Genomic DNA, 21,598 nt, shown 5'->3' with positions numbered 1-21,598 from the left:
AAATTTACCAAGTTATTTAGAACATATGTCAAATATTTTTGTACAAATAATTGAAGATACTTTTGTTTTGGATGATTTTAATCAAGTTTTACCCAGTTTATTGTAATAGAATTTAAAAAGAAAGTAAAGTCTTCCGAGAAAAAGACACGCGCTTCTTGATTTAGGTCAGGAAGTTGTCGTCTAGACCAGTTGTAGAGTCTACAAAAACCTTGAAAAGTTTTCTCGAAAATCAGCTGGAAATCCACGGACCTCATCATCAAACAGGGTCGCCAAGTGGTCAGACTTATCCTAACCATGAGAGGATCTGTCTCGTACAATGGGGGGCACCGTGAAAATTAGCTTATAAGACTAATGAATCAGATCCCCAGAAAGGATAATCTCCTTAAAGATCAAAAATCAGCTTTTAAGACTGATATTACTCAATCCTTGAGATTGACCTTAAAGATTGAGAATTCAAACTCATGGAATTCAATGATATCTAAACTCGAGCTTGAACGAAAAAATATTTTGATTAAATTACAAACTGATATGTTTTCTGAAAACTCATTTTTAATGCGTTCATTACCATTGAACGTAAAATCCTAGGAATTCACCTAGAATTCATTAGGTCACCTGAACCAAATCGGGTGTCAACCGTAAGAACGGTGGTTACATAGCATGGTCGAAGACAGGACCTTGTTCCAGATCGAAAAATTATAGGGTGATCTTTACTATTGCTCCTACAAAGGATAGTAATTGCATCCGACACGATATAGACCATAATCAAAAGCATGTCACGAGACATTGCCTTAACAGTTGCTTGTTCAACGCTTTCCTTTACAACCGGATGGTAGTTTACCGAAAGGTAATATACGGAGCAAGTATACTGGACGTGTTGCTTTCCTAATACAAGGTTAGCAAATGGGTAACACAAAACAATAAGTTTTGAGCTAAAATTTTCAAATCTGAAACCCACAAAACCCACAAACATTTTGCAAACACCGGTGAAGGGTTATTCCGGAAAACTTATCTAGAGTAAAAGCTAGATTGAATTTTTTTTTTTTTAAAAAATCAAATGTTTTCATAAAGATTCAATTTCTTTAAAGGATCTAAATTTTCATAGTCATGTGGGACTGTAAACCACAATGTTACTACCATTGTTCATACCGCCATATAGAAATCACTGATGTACAAAGTGTGAAGAATAAAGAAGTGATTCTAGTATTTTTATTTCAAGACTATATTGCTTGAGGACAAGCAACGCTCAAGTGTGGGAATATTTGATAATGCTAAAAACGAACATATATTTCATAGCATTATCCCTCAAGAAAGACAAGCTTTTAGTTGAAATTGTTCTATTTACAAGTTATATTCGTTTAAATAATAAAAGATGAAGACAAAAGACAGATTCGACGATTTGAAGACGCAAACGACCAAAAAGCTAAAAAGTACAAAGTACAATCTAAGTGGTTCAAATTATTGATGAGAAACGTCTAAAAGTTACAAGAGTACAAGCCGTGAAACACAAAGTACAAGATATTAAATTGTACGAAAAGGCGTTTGAAAATTCGGAACCGAGACATGAACCAACTTTCAGCGCGCGACGCAACGGACCAAAAATTACAAGTCAACTATGCACAAGAATATAATATTATATATAATTAATTATATATATATTATATATTATTTTAATCAAAGCAGCCCACGTTGAATTCATTTGGTGAGCTGGATTCCAGACCTCCGCACTCACGGAGCTTTTATGAAGAAAACATCCACACTCGCGGAGTTCTACAGTGAAACGTGGGCCTATAAAAGGTCGCGCATTCTGATCGATTTTACTCACTCTTTTTCAATCTCTCTCTCACGATATATATATATATATATATATATATATATATATATATATATATATATATATATATATATATATATATATATATATATATATATATATATATATAATTTTAATTTTAATTTTAATTTTAATTTAAGTTTAATAATAATAAGGTTATAGTGGCGAATGTTGTAAGTGAGTAAGTCGAAATTCTGTCCGTGTAACGCTACGCTATTATTAATCATTGTAAGTTATGTTCAACCTTTTTAAATTAATGTCTCGTAGCTAAGTAATTATTATGCTTATTTAAATCGAAGTAATCATGATGTTAGACTAAATATTAAAGACGGGGTTATTGGGCTTTGTACCATAATTGGGGTTTGGACAAAAGAACGACACTTGTGGAAATTAGACTATGGGCTATTAATGGGCTTTATATTTGTTTAATTGAATGATAGTTCGTTAATTTAATATAAAGATTTACAATTGGACGTAATTATAAATAACGACATACACTCGATCGGACACGATGGGCGGGATATTTATAAGTACAAATAATCGTTCATTTGACCGGACACGGGAATGGATTAATAGTCAATGGGCTCATTTAAATAGGGGTGGATTACATGCAAGGACACTTGGTGTAATTGATAATAAAATATTAAAACATTATTACAGTTTAAGTCCCCAATTAGTTGGAATATTTAACTTCGGGTATAAGGATAATTTGACGAGGACACTCGCACTTTATATTTATGACTGATGGACTGTTATGGACAAAAACCGTATGGACATATTGAATAATTCAGGACAAAGGACAATTAACCCATGGTAATAAACTAAAATCAACACGTCGAACATCATGATTACGGAAGTTTAAATAAGCATAATTCCTTTATTTTATATCTCATCGCACTTTTATTTATTGTCATTTTATTTATCGCACTTTTAATTATCGTACTTTTTAATTATCGCAATCTTATTTATCGTCATTTTATTTATCGCACTTTTATTATTGTTATTTACTTTACACTTTAAATTAAGTTATATTTATATTTAATATTTTACATTAGGTTTTAATTGCGACTTAAGACATAAAATCGACAAACCGGTCATTAAACGATAAAAACCCCCTTTTATTATAATAATAATATTACTTATATATATATATATATATATATATATATATATATATATATATATATATATATATATATATATATATATATATATTATACAAATATAGTTTTATAAATATAGCGTTAAACTTGGCTAGCTCCCTGCGGAACGAACCAGACTTTACTAAAAACTACACTACTATACGATTATGTACACTGCCTATAAGTGTTGTAGCAAGGTTTAGGTATATCCACTATATAATTAAATAAATAACTTGTGTAAAATTGTATCGTATTTATTAGTATTTCGTAGTAAAAATATAACTATTTCGTATACACCTCGCATAACATCAAGCAAGAATCACTACATGAATCTAAGAGATGCTTACCTTAAAATGATCACAAAATCACAGAGAACAAGAAGATGTGAATAATTTAAGCTCTAGATCAAAGATTAGATTTTAGGGTTTTGATTGGATGAAGATGAAGGTACGGGTGTGTGTTTGGGAATAATCTGGAAAGTGAGAGAAATTGCTAGCTCTAGACACTTAATTGTGGATAATTTCCACACTGTGCAACACACGGGTATTTATCAGTTATCTGATATCTTTTGTACATCATTTGGCAATCCAAACGAAGTCCAAATTAAATAAACAAACCTATTCTGTGACCCTTGTCACGAACTGGTCTCAACCAAATAGTCAAATGACTATAAACATTCAACTAATAAAATAACAATATAAACGTACACAAGGGCAAAATGGTCATTTCATCTAGGCCTAATTATCGGGTGTTACAAATCTACCCTCCTTAAAGAGATTCCGTCCTCAGAATCTGGTCAAAGTCGTAGGTCACGACAAAAATACTATCAACTACCAGTCACACAACACATAACAACATCTAATCAAGTAGTCACCTAACCTAATTCTCGTCTTATCTTATGGAAACTTCCGCATGATCTACCAAAATGTGCTTACGTTGGCCAGACGTAATACATTATCATAGATCACGTCTCCATTTCAGTTAAGAAAATCTGAGAAACCTAAATCCATCTCTATCACTACAGCTAACACTACCTCAAATCACCTATCACTAAACAGATTACATCATCTACATAACATACTAAACACGCATTCTTGAAATCAAAAGCAACAAAAAAGTTAGTCTGAACATACCAGTGTTTAAGTCTTCTGACACAACATCAGTATCTGCTACCATCTGATAAGCTCTAGCTATAGCGGTGGGAGGACCTTTTCTCTTCTGTCCTACTGATGCGGTAGATCCACCAACAGACACCGAATGCACCCCGGACCCTGCCCCGGAACTCCCTCTACCTGCTGTCGGACACTGCGCTGACCTATGACCTTCCTTATGACAATTCCAGCATACATTGCTTCTGAAAGAACATTGTTGAACATCATGTCCCACTATACCACACCTTAGACACCTTTTCGTACCTGGAGAACACTGTCCACTGTGGTAAGATCTGCACGAGTTACACCACTCTTTCTGTACGGAACCTGACCCACTCGTACTCGAAACTTCCCTCGTACTGGACCCGGTTGACTTTCTTGATCTCGGACTGGACTGATAACTGGATTAACCTTCTGACCTCTTCCCATAAGAACCACTCGCCACTCCCGTATTCCTTGCGGCTTTAACATCACCCTCTATTGCTTTAGCCATCTCAAAAGCTTGCGATAAAGAAGAAGGAAATCTAACCATTAACCGATACTCCGGCTTAATAACTCTAATAAAATGCTAAATTTTATCTTTCTCATGCGGTACCCACTATTGACAAAACCTTAACTTAGAGGTAAAGTCCAAAATAGCATCATCAATCGTCATATCATCAGTCATTCTCATCCCCAAAAACTCAGTTTTCAATTTCTCCAGATCATATTCTGAAAAATACTGCTCACGAACCTTGGCATGAAACTGCTCCCATGACACTTGACTTAGTTGTTCCTTTGATAAATGACATATGATAGAGTCCCACCACTCCATAGCTCGCCCCTTGAACAATCGACTGGCATATAACACTCTCAACTCTGGCTCACACTGACAAGCATCTAATGCTTTTTCCACTTCCCTGAGCCAATTTAGAGTCTCATTCGGGTCAGTTTTACCAGTATACTCTAAAGGTTGACAATTAAGAAAGTCCTTATACGAGCACTTCTTCTTTTCAAACATCGATGGTTGGAAGAATGGTGTCTGAAACGGGTACATCACTTGATTCGGAAGTAGTGGATTGAACTGAGATGGTATCTGGTACTGAGGTGGCACATACTGTTGTTGAGAAATGTTTCCAAACTGTGGGTAAACACTTAGAGGAAAGCTTTGATTTATTGCTGTGGTGTTAGAATGCGATATCACTTGTTGTTCAAGCTCTTTGATCCTATCTTGAGCATCTTTCAACTGACTCTGAAGATCTAAAACTTCTTCTGATACTTCTTCTTCTGATACATGACCGTCTTCATCAGGAGCTCTAAAGGTTCCGGAGGCATTGGGGGCAGCATCTTGATTACCTGACATATCTGCACTACCACAACATCTCACACAAACGCTTAGAAGATAACCGGTTAGTGCCTATCAACTAACACATAAAAGCTCCTACATTCACTTAACCCGTCCCCTTTGTGTTATGTTCGACAAGATCCTCTCAAGGTTTGGGAAGATGACATTCAAGTACAATGTCGATGCGGCCAAACCTATGCTCTGATAGCAAATTGTAACGCCGTACTTTTTTTTTCTTTTTTTTATAACACAGTGGTAGTCTTATTTACAAAACGTGCCCTTACGTACAAACATAAACATAATTATTACACTTCATACATAAATACGTTGTTATCAAAACCGGTGTTACGTTAATATTCGATTTCATATAGACAACATCAGAGTTCTAGACTTGTCGAAAACAACTCAACATGCCCATCTTCTCCCATGTCCATAAAAGCAAAAAACCTACAATCTGCAAGGGGGAAGGTGGAGGGGTTAGCACGAAGCTAAGTGAATGGACTAATCTAACAGCTAAAACACATAGGTACAATCACTAGAACATGCAGCAACAAATTAATCAGACAGTTAATCACATAACTACTAGAACATGCAGAAACATAGCAATCTACCATTAACATACAACATAAAAGCAATACAAATACAATATCCAACAATCAATTAAATTCAAAGACCAATAAGGCATAAACACATCTTCAGCAACGGTCAATCCAAAGCAACCGTGATAACTACAAGTAATGGTCAATCAGAAGCAACCATCTAGGTAATCCGAAGCAACCCATTGAGAGAATTAGCTGCCTGGCCGGGCCAACGACCCCAGTTGATCAGTCCAGAGTCTACCGAAAACTCGTAACTCTGTATCACTAGTATAAGTCTTCCACACGTGACGGATGCGTGATTTCAACTTATATTAATCATACAACATCAATGAGCCCAACCTGATCAAAAGCAAGGTTGATCTCTCCCGACCTGATCAGAAGCAAGGTCAGTCCAATAAACGCGCGAGGTCATAGTCCACATCACACAACAACAAAGGTTCTAAGCATAGCAACTAGGTCAACGGTCTAGGTCATGTCACTATATGGCTTAACGGCTAGATTAACCCACTCACCGAAAACCAGCACAAGAAGTACTCAGAGATCTTATATTTCTGAGTCTTCACTTCTCCTGATCACCTGAAAACATCAGAAACAAAGTCAGTATAGTGTTCTAATCAATAATATAATTGATAAATACTATAAACTAGGTTATATTATCATATATTCATCATATTATAATTCTACAACATAAACTCAGTCAATAACGACACCAAACGAGTACAGAACAAGACATACACAATAAAATCCCTTTTTCTGACCAAAATAATAGTTTCTTAAAACCTTATCATTGGATAGTAAATTTCAATACGAGTCCAACGATATTTTATTCATCAAAAACGGAGTTACGGTTAGAAAGTTACAGCCTTTTCAAGTTTACCATAAACTGACCAGTGCTCACTCGGGCGGACGAGGCCTCACTCGTGTGAGTGAGTCCTCAACCGCGTGGTTGAGCCTCAAACGCGTGGTCACACGTACGAGTGACCTGTCAGAAGTGTGGGAGCTGTTAGAACATTCCAACTCGCTGATTTTTGCCATTTTGGCCCAAAAACTCGATTTTTGCAAGATCTAACACCAAAACCACTCCCAAAACATCATATAAACTATATAAAACATATTTCTAACAACAATTGAACATATCAAACACTTTAGATCAAGAATCAAGCATCAAAACTTAACTTTTACTCAAGAACACAAAAATCCAATTTGAGCAAGAATCACTACATGAATCTAAGAGATGCTTACCTTAAAATGATCACAAAATCACAGAGAACAAGAAGATGTGAATAATTTAAGCTCTAGATTAAAGATTAGATTTTAGGGTTTTGATTAGATGAAGATGAAGGTACGGGTGTGTGTTTGGGAATAATCTGGAAAGTGAGAGAAATGGCCAGCTCTAGATACTTAATTGTGGATAATTTCTACACTGTGCAACACACGGGTATTTATCAGTTATCTGATATCTTTCGTACATCATTTGGCAATCCAAACGAAGTCCAAATTAAATAAACAAACATGTTCTGTGACCCTTATCACGAACTGGTCTCAACCAAATAGTCAAACGACTATAAACATCCAACTAATAAAATAACAATATAAACGCACACAAGGGAAAAATGGTCATTTCATCTAGGCCCAATTATCGGGTGTTACATAAATAGCTCACAAAATTAAATGATTCCTTAAAATTGAAAATCATTTACTCCCAATGATTTAAATTAAATTCATGACATATTAAATGTAACAAAGTATTTTGTATTTAATACAAAACTTATTTTGTGATCTTTAAATCAATTTTGAATTAAAACCTGCTGCATTTAATGCTGAATGGGAGGTATGAGTGTTCAAGCCGTATATATGTCATGTCAACAGTCTGTGTCCCACTACTGGTAAATTTATCATGCAACAACTTTCTGATTCGCCAGTACCTTCAGATTCATCAGCTTCTTCCTCATCATCTTCTTTATCTGATGGTGATGCTGATAAAGGTATTGGTAAGGAAGAGCAAGTCATTCATGATAATGTGACTGGCTCCAAAGATAAACCAGTGGATCTCACTGATGATGCTGATAATGATGCTGACAAGGATACCAGTGGTTCTAAACCTTCAGGTGAAGGTAAAAATGATGGTGATCATGGTGACTAGTCAGACTCTTACCTTCCACCTCCACCACCCCACGGAGGTACTCCTGTGTTAGCTGCTAGTGATCGCCCCTCAACCAGCTATACTAAGTTTAATGCTAATGAGGTGGCTACCATCTCCACTTTGGCTGTCTATAAGACATTAGCTGAAGTCACACCGGACCTACAAAACACCATTCATTCTGCTATTATTGATAGAGTGACTGAAGCAGTACACAAAGTTGGGGAGGTTACCACTTCTTCTATTGAAAACAAGCTCAAAAAAGTGTGTGCCTTTGCAGATCTTGCGGTGGAAGCCATTGTCAAACAACATGAAGAGAAGGAGGATTTGAAGAGGTGAATCATCTCTCACAATGAGTATACTGAGGATATTGCCCGTCTTCAAGCTGATTTGGATGCTGCTAATCGCAGAATTCTTTTCCTTAATGAAGAAAATAGGGTGTTAGAAGAGAGATTGGATTCGCAGGAACAGCAAATGGCTACTATGATTCCTGCCTCATCTTATGTTCAAATGGTGGATGTAATGCAATGCATGGCTGATCTTCAAGCTGGTGTTAGGGATGATGTCCAAAATATGGCCATGGGTGTTGCTAGAAATGAAGTTCGAACTTCCAACCTCTGCCTAAGACAATATGGTGTAGATCCTGTGCCCATCTTTCTCCTGCTGATGCTGACTGGAACAATTTTGCTTTCTCAGTTCCTCAGTCAGATAGTGACCTTGATGCACAGGTCTCCCCTGCTTAACCTTCTGCCCCTGCTGATGACAAAAAGGGGAGAAGAAGTCTAGGAAAAAGTCCAAAAAGAGAAAACAGTCTGAGGGGGAGCATGAGCATGAAAAGGCTCCTAAACAGCAGAGGAGAGATGGTGATGATGGTGGTGATGGTACTGGCACTAAGCCCAGCAATGCTTATACTAAAGCTGGTGTACAGGCAGCTGGTGAATCTCAACCCAGTGTGTCTGCCACATCAGTGGATGATATTGGTTCTGGCAGTAAGCCCAGTGATGTTTTTGAATTGGCTGTTGCTGAATCTTTTGCTGTCTCTCAAACCATTGAACGTAAATTGAAAAGAAAAATGGAGAGACATCAGAAGAGACAGCAGGAATTAGATGCTGCTTTCAACGCTAAGTTTAGGGCCTATGCTTCTCTAAAAAGACTTAAAATGGAGCGTAAACGAACCCTCACTCCTGATAAGCATGAAATTGATGATGATCTGATCAGCATTGAAGAATATAAAAAAGGCTACCCTGAAAAAAAAATGCTAAGTTCATCATCAAGTATGATAAAAAGAAAGCCAAGCTGTATGCTGAGCGAGCAGATAGAATAAAGAAGATGACTCCTGAAGAGATGAAAGATTATTTAGCTTCTACTTAGTCAGGAGGAGTTAGAGCTGATGTATTTATGAAATGGCTAGATGCAATATTAGAAACCAGCTCATCTTCTCGACCAGTATCGTCTACTCAGCCAGCTACACAACAACAGCCAGTAGATGTTGATGTTCAGGGGGAGCATCTGGCTATTGTTCCCTATCTGCCACCACAAGAACCAGTATCAACACAAGAACCATCAGCTGAACCCAAACCAATTGACAAACAAAGGGTGAAATCTGCTCCTAGGGACAACCAGCCCCTAAGAAAAGGACCCCTATTTGAGGCAGCTGATGAAGATACTGTGGCAGTTGTACCAGCTGATACTAATCAGTCAGCTGGTACTGAAGACACAACAAGGGGTGCTGTGAATGAAGACCCAGCCAGTAGTGTGCTGCAGGGTGAAACAAGTATTAAAGACCCAGCAAAGGTGGATGTACTGGGTGCTAATCAAGATGATGATACGGTTAATCCTGCTGACTTTACAGTCTGGGGTAGTGGAGATCACTTATTTGTTCAATCACCTATCTCTCTTCGGACCCTCACTTATTTTAACAGAACACATGATAATCGTGTTAATCAGTTTCCAGTGAGTTCATCTGGCATAGGTGAATCAATTATGTATCCTCCATCTTCCCCAAAGCGTCATGGTAAACACAGAACTTGGGAAGATGATTCAGTTGCCCGTGGTGAGCCAGATCTATTTAGAATGAATCCAGATGAAAGATATGCTTACAGGCTGAAGATCACTGTACTAGAATTGCTTGAGCAAAGATAAGCAGCTATTAATGAAAGGATACGCCAAGTTAGATTGCTGCATCATCCTCTTGATCAGCCACTCTACATCAATGCCTTGACTTATGGCATTGAAATTGGTGTATACTTAAATAACAGTGGTCAAAGGCTCTCTACTGATGAGGAGAAAGCTCAATTTCAAGAGGCTCGCCAGCTGGGTATGGATTTAAGGGAGTATCGTGCTATCCTTAGAACTGAAGAGGGTAGAAAGATGATTAAAACAGCAAAGTCCCTGAAAATTACTGTCGATGATTATCTGTTGGGCTTAGAAGCTGAAATGCAAAGAAGGGAGGCTGTTGATGCTGAACTCGCTGAGAGGGTAAGGCTTCAGGAGATAGAAGACAAATTGGCTGCTGATAGAAAGCTAGAGGTTGAGTCCCTCAAATTAGCTAAAGCCATTGTCAAGGAACAGGATAAGGCCCTTGATGAACTAGAATCTGCTGAGAAAGCACCTGCTATTGCTCCTATAGAAACTACCCGAACCATAGAACTGTCTGATCATTATTATAGGAGCAGGTATGGTGATGTGATGAACAGAAGATCAAATTCCAGCAAGATCATCAAGGTGCACAGAGGCTCAAAAAGAGCTTTCAATGTCAGCAGGGAGAATAATGTTCAAGAAAGGATAAATTATGATGAGTTACGATCCTTAGGATTCAGTGAATGGATGGATATATTGGAATACTTCATTGGTAAAGCTGAAAGTGGTATTAAAAAGGCATTGAAGCCAGAACTCCAAGACCTCTTCAACAAAGCTACAAAATTTGAGAATGCACCCGTAGTAAACGTAGAAGAAGTACTTTCTCTAAAATTTAAAGGAAAGAAATCTACTGGTGAAGGCCCACAAAGAAGAGATCCCATCATTATACCTCCTCATATCCCTGTATTTGATCCTGCTAATATACCTATCCTATTTCTCGAAGCCTGAAAAATCAAACAAGAGGAGCTATCTGAAGAGGAATTAGCTAAAGATAAAGATAGATAGCCCTCTAGTGCTCAAATTGTATCTTTTGTTTATTTCATTTTTCATTATGATGTTCTTATAATTACTGTATATACTCTGCTGTAATGAAAGTGAAATGAGTTTATCTTCAAAATCATAACGAATTATAAGATATAGATAACTTAGCAAAAGATCCCAAAAACAAACTTAAAATGGGACAAATTTACTGCCTATTTTTCATTAGGTCCCTCGGTGCTAGCTTTAGTGTTTTCTCTATATGTCATAGGTTTTGTCATCATCAAATAGGGGGAGATTGTTGAGTCCCCAAAATAATTAAGGATTTAATTATGACAAAACTGTAATTTATTTGCAATAAAATGTTATGTGCAGCCAGCACAAGTTTGTTTATGTATAGACAGCAGATATTGCTGTGTCGAGTGTAGTTTGCTGCTCAGTCTACCAGCACAAGGTAGACAGTGTTCTTCAATCAGCACAGGATGTGTACTCAGTAGTTCAAGAATATCAAGTGTCTCAGCAATGAAGAACCAGCACAGCTGGAATACAGCTTACTACACAAGACAGCTATGCTCCATTACAAGCATAGTAGTTTCCCGAGTGGTCTACATCAATTGTACTATTCAACAGAAGTCAAAGACAAAGTTGAACAGAAAAGGACACGCGTCGGCGGCTGACAAGTGACCTTACAAGACCACGTGGGAATGCAGAAGTTAACGCATGTGCAGACATGGGTTATACTTTGTCAACACCTAGGGAACACAACATTCTATTTATTTAATCAAATAGTGGTGCCAAACCAAATTGGGGTGTTCCTGCAAATAGCTACCAAAGAGGAAAGAGGAGAGCATGCTCTCTGATGCAGTTGTCCCCACAAGTACAGACATCCTATGTACCAGTGGACAATAGAACCATTACATGGTTAATAGGACTACTATAAATTGTTGTATCCACTATTGTAACAACTAGTGGCGTGGGTTTATTTATTTAGAGTCAAAAACGTGTAATAGCTTTTAGTTTACCTCTTAGCTATATTCTAGGTAATCTGTATCAACCAACTATCATTCCGCCAAGGATAGTTGTGATTCTTTGTGATTCAATCAATAAAGAATAACCGTTGAAAATTACCATTGAGGTGGCTTTACTAAATGTGTCATATGATTAATCTTCATTTTAAGATAATTTGCATGATCTGATATTTTGATTTATATATCTTATTTGGATATTGTTTACATGGTGATTAAATCACTCGGGGATGTGATAAAAAGGATTTAGGCTAATATTCTGTTGTTAAAGTGATTGTTCAAAATGTAATACATGTTTAGTTGTTGGCTATTTTGATAGAAAAGTGAAACTACATAAAGTGGATCTACATATGAATTTAAAACTTTCAAATGAAAAGTTTTTGGCTACACTTGATGAGATTAAAAGTGGATCTACATATGAATTTTAAAACTTTCAAATGAAAAGTTTTTGGCTGCACTTGATGAGATTAATACTGAAGATGAAATCCCAAAGAAGCAAACTAACATTGCACGTGGATCTATTCATGGTTCATTTCTTTTGGTGTCTCAGGTCACACTTATCAGATGGGGAAAAATTGCCGAAGTTTATTTTAATACATGAACCGAACAACCCGTCTAATTGTGCTGTCAAGTTTTGGTGTTCTAAACGTGATTTTTAGAGGAATGTTGGCTAAATGATTCTTTTCAAATCATTTTAAGGTAAATGTGCATATTTTGTTCTACTTATGGCTTTGATTTTATTTTTTTTATTTAATTTTTTTTGTTGTTTTAATTGTTATGCTCATGAATAATATTTTGTATTGGTAATTTTTATTGCCTTAACCCGCAAATCTTGCGGGTCTTAAGCTAGTTATTAGTAATAATAAATGTTTTTTAAATTTTTTTAGAAAATTAAAATACAATTATTAGTATATAAAAGTTGTATAATATGCTTTAAAATTTAGGTGTTCTGTAGAAGATTTAACAATTTATGAGATCTTAATATTTCTTTTTATAAAAGATTTTGTATTATTTTTTAGTTAATAAAATATAATCATTATTATAAAAATTAAAGGATAATTAGCTTAATATAATCATTACTATATAAAAGATTTGATTCGCATATATCTCAAGATTATATAAATATAAATATATAGATATAGATGTTGTAAAATAATTTATAAATTTAGATTTAGATAATTAAATTGTAATTGTAATTTGTTCTAATAATATTAAGGCTTTATGTAAATAGACCAATGTTTGACTTTTTGGACCAAAGTTAGTATTTTTATAGGCAATAATTGAATAATAATTACATTAAATAAATTAATATTAATTATTAATTATAATTATCATTATTCATTAACAATAAAAAATAAAGTGTTTTCTATTCACTTATCTCCTTTATTTCTCTCATCCATTTTTCTCTTCTAAAACAACCAACTATGTTAACACTATATACAAATGATTAGAATACACACCCAAAACAAACCCAGCTGTTACAACCGCCATCGTCGAGCACCACCGCTGAGCACCACCGCCGAGCACCGCCGCCGAGCACCATCAAACCTCCGCTTCCAGATCTGAAACATATCGCCACCGCAGAGCACCACGGCCGAGCACTACCGCCGAGCACCACCCATTAAGAGATCATATAAATCAAACTTATTTTTGATAGATTCACACAAATTCACTAAATTACTCTTAATGATGTGTTATATAAAATTTTTATTTCAAATTATTAGAGGGTATAACTGAAAAGTAGCAATATCAAAATTGTATTTGGAAATATCACCTCCCATTTGTATTAGTATTACGGAGTATTTTGTTTTCAGATCTCTTCTCTTCCTGTTGCATTCCAATTTCTTCTATCAAACCCTAGTTCTTTATTTCAGCTACCGATGATGTCATCCCTCCGATCAGATCACACCACCAGAATCTACCCTGAACCAGCTGATTCCTTCGATCGATTCGATATTATACCCGATTCTATTCTTCTATTAATCTTCAACAACATCGGAGACGTCAAAACCCTAGGTCGTTGTTCCGTCGTTTCAAAACGTTTTCAAAATCTTATTCCTCAAGTTGAAAACGTCGTCGTTCGCGTCGATTGTGTTATCTCCGACGACGATTCCTCGTCTGCCGGTGCCGGCGTCGCCATTAAGTCTCGTGGACCGTCTTCCAGTCTATTTAGACTCGTTTTAGGTGGAATCGTTAAGCCAATTTTAGCAATTGGACAGTTTTTAGGACCTAAACGATCGTCTTCATCATCATCTTCGTTGGCGTTAACTGTCGGTAACGCCGGCGACAGTGGAGAATTAAGTGCAAGCCGTGTAAATCATCATTCTCCGACACAGGTACTTCAAAATTTCAATGAAATTAGGTTTCTTAAAATTGAGCTTCCGAGTGGTGAATTAGGGATTGAAGATGATGTATTGTTGAAATGGAGAGCTGATTTTGGATCTACTTTAGATAATTGTGTGATGCTTGGTGCATCTTCTGTGATACGTCCACAAAGCGTAGCGTCTTTTGAAGTGAATAACAGTTGTAGAAATAGGATTGATGATAATGGGAGTATGCCTGAATCATTTTACACAAATGGTGGATTGAAATTAAGGGTAGTGTGGACGATAAGTTCGTTGATTGCGGCATCAGCGAGGCACTATTTACTTCAACCGATTATTGCAGAGCATAAGACGTTGGACTCTTTGGTTTTAATGGATGGAGATAGACAAGGGGTGTTGTGTATGAACAAAGAACAGTTGGAGGAATTGAGGGTGAAACCGTTGTCGGCTTCTTCAGCTTCAAAGAGGACGCTTGTTCCTGCGTTAAATATGAAGCTTTGGTATGCTCCTTATTTGGAATTGAATGATGGGACTGTGCTTAAAGGAGCTACATTGGTGGCAATTAGGCCTAGTGAGCAATCGGGTCGTAAGGAGGTTTCTGATGGGTCGTGGGTTTCATCTGCATTTGAGGAGCCTTATGGAACTGCTGCCAGGATGTTGGCCAAGAGGAGGACTTATTGTCTAGAGATGAATTCCTTCTGAGGTACCAATCACTTCAAATAAATCTCGGTTGTTGAACATGAAGTTTGAGTTAATTTTCTATGTTAGTGTATCAGCTAGATCTGTAGCAATAGGTTAACTTTGTGAATAGTTAATTGGTGCTGTAATGTTCGGAGTTCATCATTGATTTATTCTTTGGGTTGGTACGCCTAGCAAGTTACTACTCGTATAAAATCGTGCCATTTATTTCTAAATTATCATAATTTTAAAAAGTCAAATGAGGTGATCATGGGGTGATAGCTCAATTTTGACATTCATTTTTTTACGTTTTGTTTATCATTGTTGCCTTTTTAGCAGTTGCTTATAAATTCCGTCTTGAAACTTGTTAGCCATGTTATCTATCTTGATTTTAATAAGTCGTTTTACCTAAATGAATCAGATCCAGCTGAACTGGGAACATTAGATATAATGATTTTGTTTAGGTTACAAGATGAGGAGTATTTTTTATTTTCTATATAACTTTTTTATTTTTCACTTTTGGATATAAAGTTTTCCACTTTGCAATTAAAAGTAGTGTGGTAGATATTGAATTTAGAGCCTTTGTATCTGCTCGCATTGTAAACTATTTTTGTTTCTCATATCTAATTTCTCTTTCTTTAAACAATGTTGCAGTTATCATGGCTGCGTTTAGGTTTTAGCTTTCATATGGATTTTGAATGGAGGATCCTTCCAGACAGTGATAATGCACAATTTTGTTCTGCACGTAGCTTACTATATATCTACACATGTGTATATTCATATATATATATATATATATATATATATATGTACATGAGCTTTGATGGTGTGAATGTTACCTATCCTGCATCCTTTACTGAAGTGAAAGAAGGCTGTTATATTTGGTGCTTCTACTGTTGGTATCGGGTACGTTACATTATAAGTATGGTGTAGAAGGTGATAAAGGAGTTGGTGACAGATGGTATTGTAAGAGCTTGTTTGGGTCCGTGTTTTTAATCGTCTATATTTATATGATGATGTTCATTTCTGTGAGTATTTGTAGGTATGAAATAGTAGTGTTTATATGTGGCTGCAACGTTCATTCATTCAGTTACTGTTGCTGTTAAACTTCCTTTCTGTCTGACTCACATAGATTATCTGCCAAATGTTAATTTTGTCTGTTGTCTCTTTCGTATTAATATTACTGATACTGATATTGATATTACTTGGAGTTCGTTATTCGCTAGGTTTGTGCTTTTATAGTATAGTAATAGAGATGGAGATGGCAAGATTGGCAGGTGTAACAGATCGGTTAACACTTTGCTGGTCAATGCAGTTTGGTTGACCCGCAAGCCTGTAATTTATGAGCTAGTTATGATTACCTTGATTATATGCCTAACTAAAACATACGAGGGTTAATTGTTTTCAAATTGGACTGTGAGCAACTTTCGTCGTCTTTGAGTGGTTCTTCTTATGAGATCAATCACAACCCAAATCGACTCTGATACGTAAGTAAATGAGCTGCCCCAAAAGTGTCAGTCATATATCTTGAATGTAGTTCGTCAATGTAGTGACAGTTTAAGTAGTGGGGATGGAAATGGAACTTGGTTAATCTCTTGGTGGTTTTGGAACATAAGAAACTTGTCTTCAACTAAAGGCTGTAGGAATACGTGCAAACTGAGACAAATGCAGGAAAAAAAGTAAATAATGAACATTTAAAATATGGCAAGTACATAACACGTGGAAAATGAAAGCTTGAGAAGGTAGAAAATGAGGAACTTGATCAAAAGCTTGTTAGGTATATTTCATGAAAGATGCATCTGCTTGAGCTTCATATCCTTTATTTGAGCAATTAAAAGTATGTCTTCACTTCAAATAGATACACCGAATACCAATTTGTGATCTACTCATGTGTCAATTAGTCACTACTAATGTGTGTCTGAATCTATATCTGATAGAACAACAGATCAATTTTTAAATTAAGTACCATATCTGTTTTATATTATTTGTCCTCCGACAAAAAAACACATTTTAATGAAATGTTATAAAAATATTGTAATTTGTGTTTATTTTTCAATTTTATCCTTACTTTTTTTCTCTTTTAATGTCATCCATATACATTAAATGAGTATAATAAATTTAATATTTTTTATTCTTTTCATTTATAGAATTGGACAATTAATTTAATACATTCCAAAATAAAATACTGGACAATAAATTAGAAACGGATGGATTATTAGATTAAATAACAAAGAAATAATAATTTACTTACTGGATTAAGAGTTATACAGAAAAAAAATTATTAAGTGAAAAGTAAATATGGCTATAGTATTATTCTTTCATTAGATTAGATTACTGCTACTAGTTTCTTTAGTCTAAGTAAAACTCAAAATTTTCAAATATGTTTATTTAGAATCTAAATACAAACTCACGAATTTAAGAGACGTTTTACTTTTCATTTGATCCAATCGAACGTAGAACTCCTTCTCCTTTGTAAAATCAGTGCAGCGAACACATATGTTGCAGGCGCTTAAATAAAAGTTACGCCGAGGTGCTGAAGGGCGAAACACTTGAATATTTTTTTTTTTTTTTTTCCCTTTTTTACAAGACTTTTTGAGATCCATAAATTGAGTCATATTTTGTAGCAAACAATCAGTAACAACATCTTCACAGCAGAAAATTAAGATCAGCAATCATCCCATGGTTACGATTATGCATCATCCATTTCATTCCAAATGGAAACAGACATATGTTATGAGACGCATTAGGGGTGTTGCGAAGAAGGTATAAAATGGGTATAGAATACTGATGCAATTACAAGGACCATCTTTTGAATGACATTAACTACACAAAGTAAATATAAATGGCCTCCATATCACATTTATTTTTTAGTTCCACTATCCCTCAATACACGGGGATGTTGCAATAAATTAACCAGATTTTTAGGGAAAGTAACATGGAGGGACTGATGCATCATCTTCATGATCAGGTGCATTTATCATTCTCTTATTTTATTTTATTTTTTATTATTACAAAACAAACTGAATCTTATATGTATGTACAATAATGTACGTACACAGTACACACATGACAACATGCATACATATACCAGTCTTATAATTGTAAATTGTTTATTGTTTATATTATACGGAGTATATATTAACCTTTTGCAATTAGTCAATAGAGTAATGTGAAAGGTTAACTACTAATTAAAATAGTTTATTGAACTGTAGTTTACAAATGTACGGAAACTAGTTGCTATAACTTCAACTGTACTACTAATTGGTTTATGTATTGGTTTATGTGATTGACGTTGTGATATGATAAAACATTGTTCGACTTTTTTCCACTATGAACGGTACACCTTTTTTTCCAATTCTGAACACGCTCCATGGTGGCCTCGTCACCATGTAACTCGATGTGGACAACATACAATGTGATTTAGTGTTGATTTGCGGTAAATCAACATTTGATACCCCTCCTCTTGTTCTAATCAAATTTGATCATATGCGTAGTCACCCATATGTATGCACTTTTATACGCTTTATACGCTACACAAACATAAGTTACAAAGATGATAGTTAACCGCGCAATGGTTGGCGGATTATGTGCAATGTTTGAGATGATTAAACTACAATCAGCATAAATTAGAAAACTATAAAAAGAGGAATTCGACTCTCATTTAAAGGTTGTTGAACCTGGTTCCTCCGAGAGCATACTATTACTATTTTGTACATTCAAGTGATTCGTAATCAATTCAAGGTAATTGCAAGGTTCAAGACTGGGACATGATGATTGATGATTCTAAAACAATGTTTTAGAATCAAAGACGATCATAAGGTCTCCAAAACATCACAACAACAACAACCTCATTCGACTCGATCTTACTTTGGCTTTTTAAAGTTGAATTTAAGCTCAATCAATTGGCGCCATCCGTGGGACCAAATGATGGATTGAGTTTCAAAATTGACAGCTTATTTGCATTGTTAATATTTGAAATTTTTATTCTAATTGTGTTATACTCTTCATTATAGGTCTTCAAATCTTCAAGTTGTCCGGAAGAAATGACGATGACAACAGAGCAGCAAGATCGCAAGAAAAGCGCAAATAGTTCAGACGAATATGATTTTCGATATCCGAGTTCTTTCAATTTTAGAGCAAATGCAGAGCATACAAACGAAAATGCAGGAGATTTGATAATAACTCCAAATTCTTCTAAAATTTCGCAAATAAACGTCAATGATCAGACAATAAAGATAACTGAGCAATTGTTACTGCAAAGAGGCTCTGATAAAAATCTTATGATATTTGAAAACGCAGACAAAAGCATAAATAATGACATATTAGCTGCGGAGAAAAAAGCGATAAATAACAACGATCGAGAAGATCCGCTGAGGGTGGTAAAAAAGTTGATCTCACGAATTGAGGCACAACAAAAGTTGCGCGAACTCGGTTACGGAGTCCTTTTAGGACCAAACCATACATGACCAAACATGGAAAAAACTCAAGTTGATACTAATATCTGATTCACACACGCATTGAAGAAGTATTCATGTAAGACCCTGGATTCTGATTCTACCCAGTCGCGCGCCGCGCGAGGTTATGTCGCGCCGCGCAAATGGTCGCTGGCAGACTCCTTTGTTATTTTAGAGTTTTAAACAGGGCATTTCGGTCTTTTTGCGTTTGAGCCAGATTTGTGGACTTAACCTCATCCACCCATTTCATTTATTCATTTCTTTTTCCTTTTCTTTTCATATTTCTCTCAAAAACGCAAACACCCATTTGATTCAAAGGGATTTTTGGAAAGGAAGAAGCGGGTATTGACCTTTGGCGTAGTAGACAAGTTTGTTCTCCTCGTTCTTAGCTACACGGTGATACTAGTGGTAAGCTCTAACTCCGAATTTCGTTTTTGTGTTCATCATTCAAATTTGGGGCTTTTGATTGTATGATTCATAGATGGAACCCATTTAGTTGTTAATTGAAGATTAACACCAAGATTCGGGTTTATAAGTGTTAAAGGCGGGTTTTGAATTGGTTAATGATTTAACCATGTTTAAGACTTGAGAATGGTGTATAATCACTAGCATTAGTGATTATTGATGATTTGGAGACCTTTAGGGTTCTTGTGGTTGACTAATTTTGACTAGAGTCAAAATTAGGGTTTGTTGATGATTATGACCCGAATGTCGATTCGATGAGGTTTATAAACTTAAAATGGATTAAGTTGAAGTATAAAACCGAGTTAACTATGTTTTGGTGTCAAAACTTGTAATTGGTGAGATTTTGACCTTATGGGTCAAAATTAGGGTTTATGGACGATTTTGAGAACGATAAGTGTTTAACACTTGTGTTTGCTTTCAATTGGTTTATTAGGACCATTTTCACTTGCGTTAGTGAATGTTGGTTAGTTTGGGCACGGTTTGTGCTTGAAAGTGCATTTGGGTCAAAATGGCACTAAGTGTCGAATTGGGTTGGTTTGTAAGTCAACCCTAATTGTGTTGCTTGTTTCGTGATAATGGAATAGGTACTTTCCATTGACGAGTCGCGGATTACTTGGAAGCATTCATCAAGGTGACAAGGTGAGTGTTAATATCCTATGTGCATATGTATGTGTAGGATGGGTGCGGGTCGGGTGAAGTGGTTATCGGTTATAGAACTCACTTCACATATAGGTGGATTTGATGGACTTGTGTATAGGCCCAATTAGCACGGATGTGCGTTTTTGTGTGTACATTATCACACGTGGTTGTGAATTGGATAACCCCAATGGCGAAGGGTTGATATTGAATTGTGATGTGTTTAATTTTATGAATGGATATGTGTTGTCCAAGTTAGTGATATATGTGTTGTACGCTGACGGTTTTATGAATGGATATGTGGTGTCCAAGTTAGTGATATATGTGTTGTACTCTAACGGTTTTATGAATGGATATGTGTTGTCCAAGTTAGTGATATATGTGTTGTACTCTAACGGTTTTATGAATGGATATGTGTTGTCCAAGTTAGTGATATATGTGTTATACTCTAACGGTTTTATGAATGGATATGTGTTGTCCAAGTTAGTGATATATGTGTTGTACTCTAACAGTTTTATGAATGAATATGTGTTGTCCAAGTTAGTGATATATGCGTTGTACGCTAACGGTTTCATGAACGGATATGTGTTGTCCAAGGGTTAGTGATAAATGTGTTGTACACTAACGGTTGTTACGAACACCGATGGGAAATTCGAGTACCATTCCTTTGTACGATTGGTTAACCTTGGGCGGTTTTACGCTCTGTTATATA

General features: G+C 35.8%; 1 protein-coding gene across 1 annotated transcript; it reads left to right on the top strand.

Moving 5' to 3' along the window:
* The first annotated feature begins 14,124 nt into the window (after positions 1-14,124).
* Positions 14,125-16,118, top strand: LOC139862413 (F-box protein At5g46170-like). The gene is made up of 2 exons (XM_071851013.1): positions 14,125-15,356; positions 15,986-16,118. The coding sequence occupies exon 1, from the start codon at positions 14,210-14,212 to the stop codon at positions 15,353-15,355; it is 1,146 nt and encodes a 381-aa protein (XP_071707114.1). The 5' UTR covers positions 14,125-14,209; the 3' UTR covers position 15,356; positions 15,986-16,118.
* The last annotated feature ends 5,480 nt before the right edge of the window (positions 16,119-21,598 follow it).

The sequence above is a fragment of the Rutidosis leptorrhynchoides genome, chromosome 8, assembly GCF_046630445.1.
Source record: "Rutidosis leptorrhynchoides isolate AG116_Rl617_1_P2 chromosome 8, CSIRO_AGI_Rlap_v1, whole genome shotgun sequence".
Lineage (NCBI taxonomy): Eukaryota > Viridiplantae > Streptophyta > Magnoliopsida > Asterales > Asteraceae > Rutidosis > Rutidosis leptorrhynchoides.
This window is presented reverse-complemented; position numbering and strand designations above follow the sequence as displayed.

Excerpts from the sequence above, each read along its gene's own strand:
- LOC139862413 (XM_071851013.1), top strand. The coding sequence starts at position 14,210 with ATGATGTCATCCCTCCGATCAGATCACACCACCAGAATCTACCCTGAA.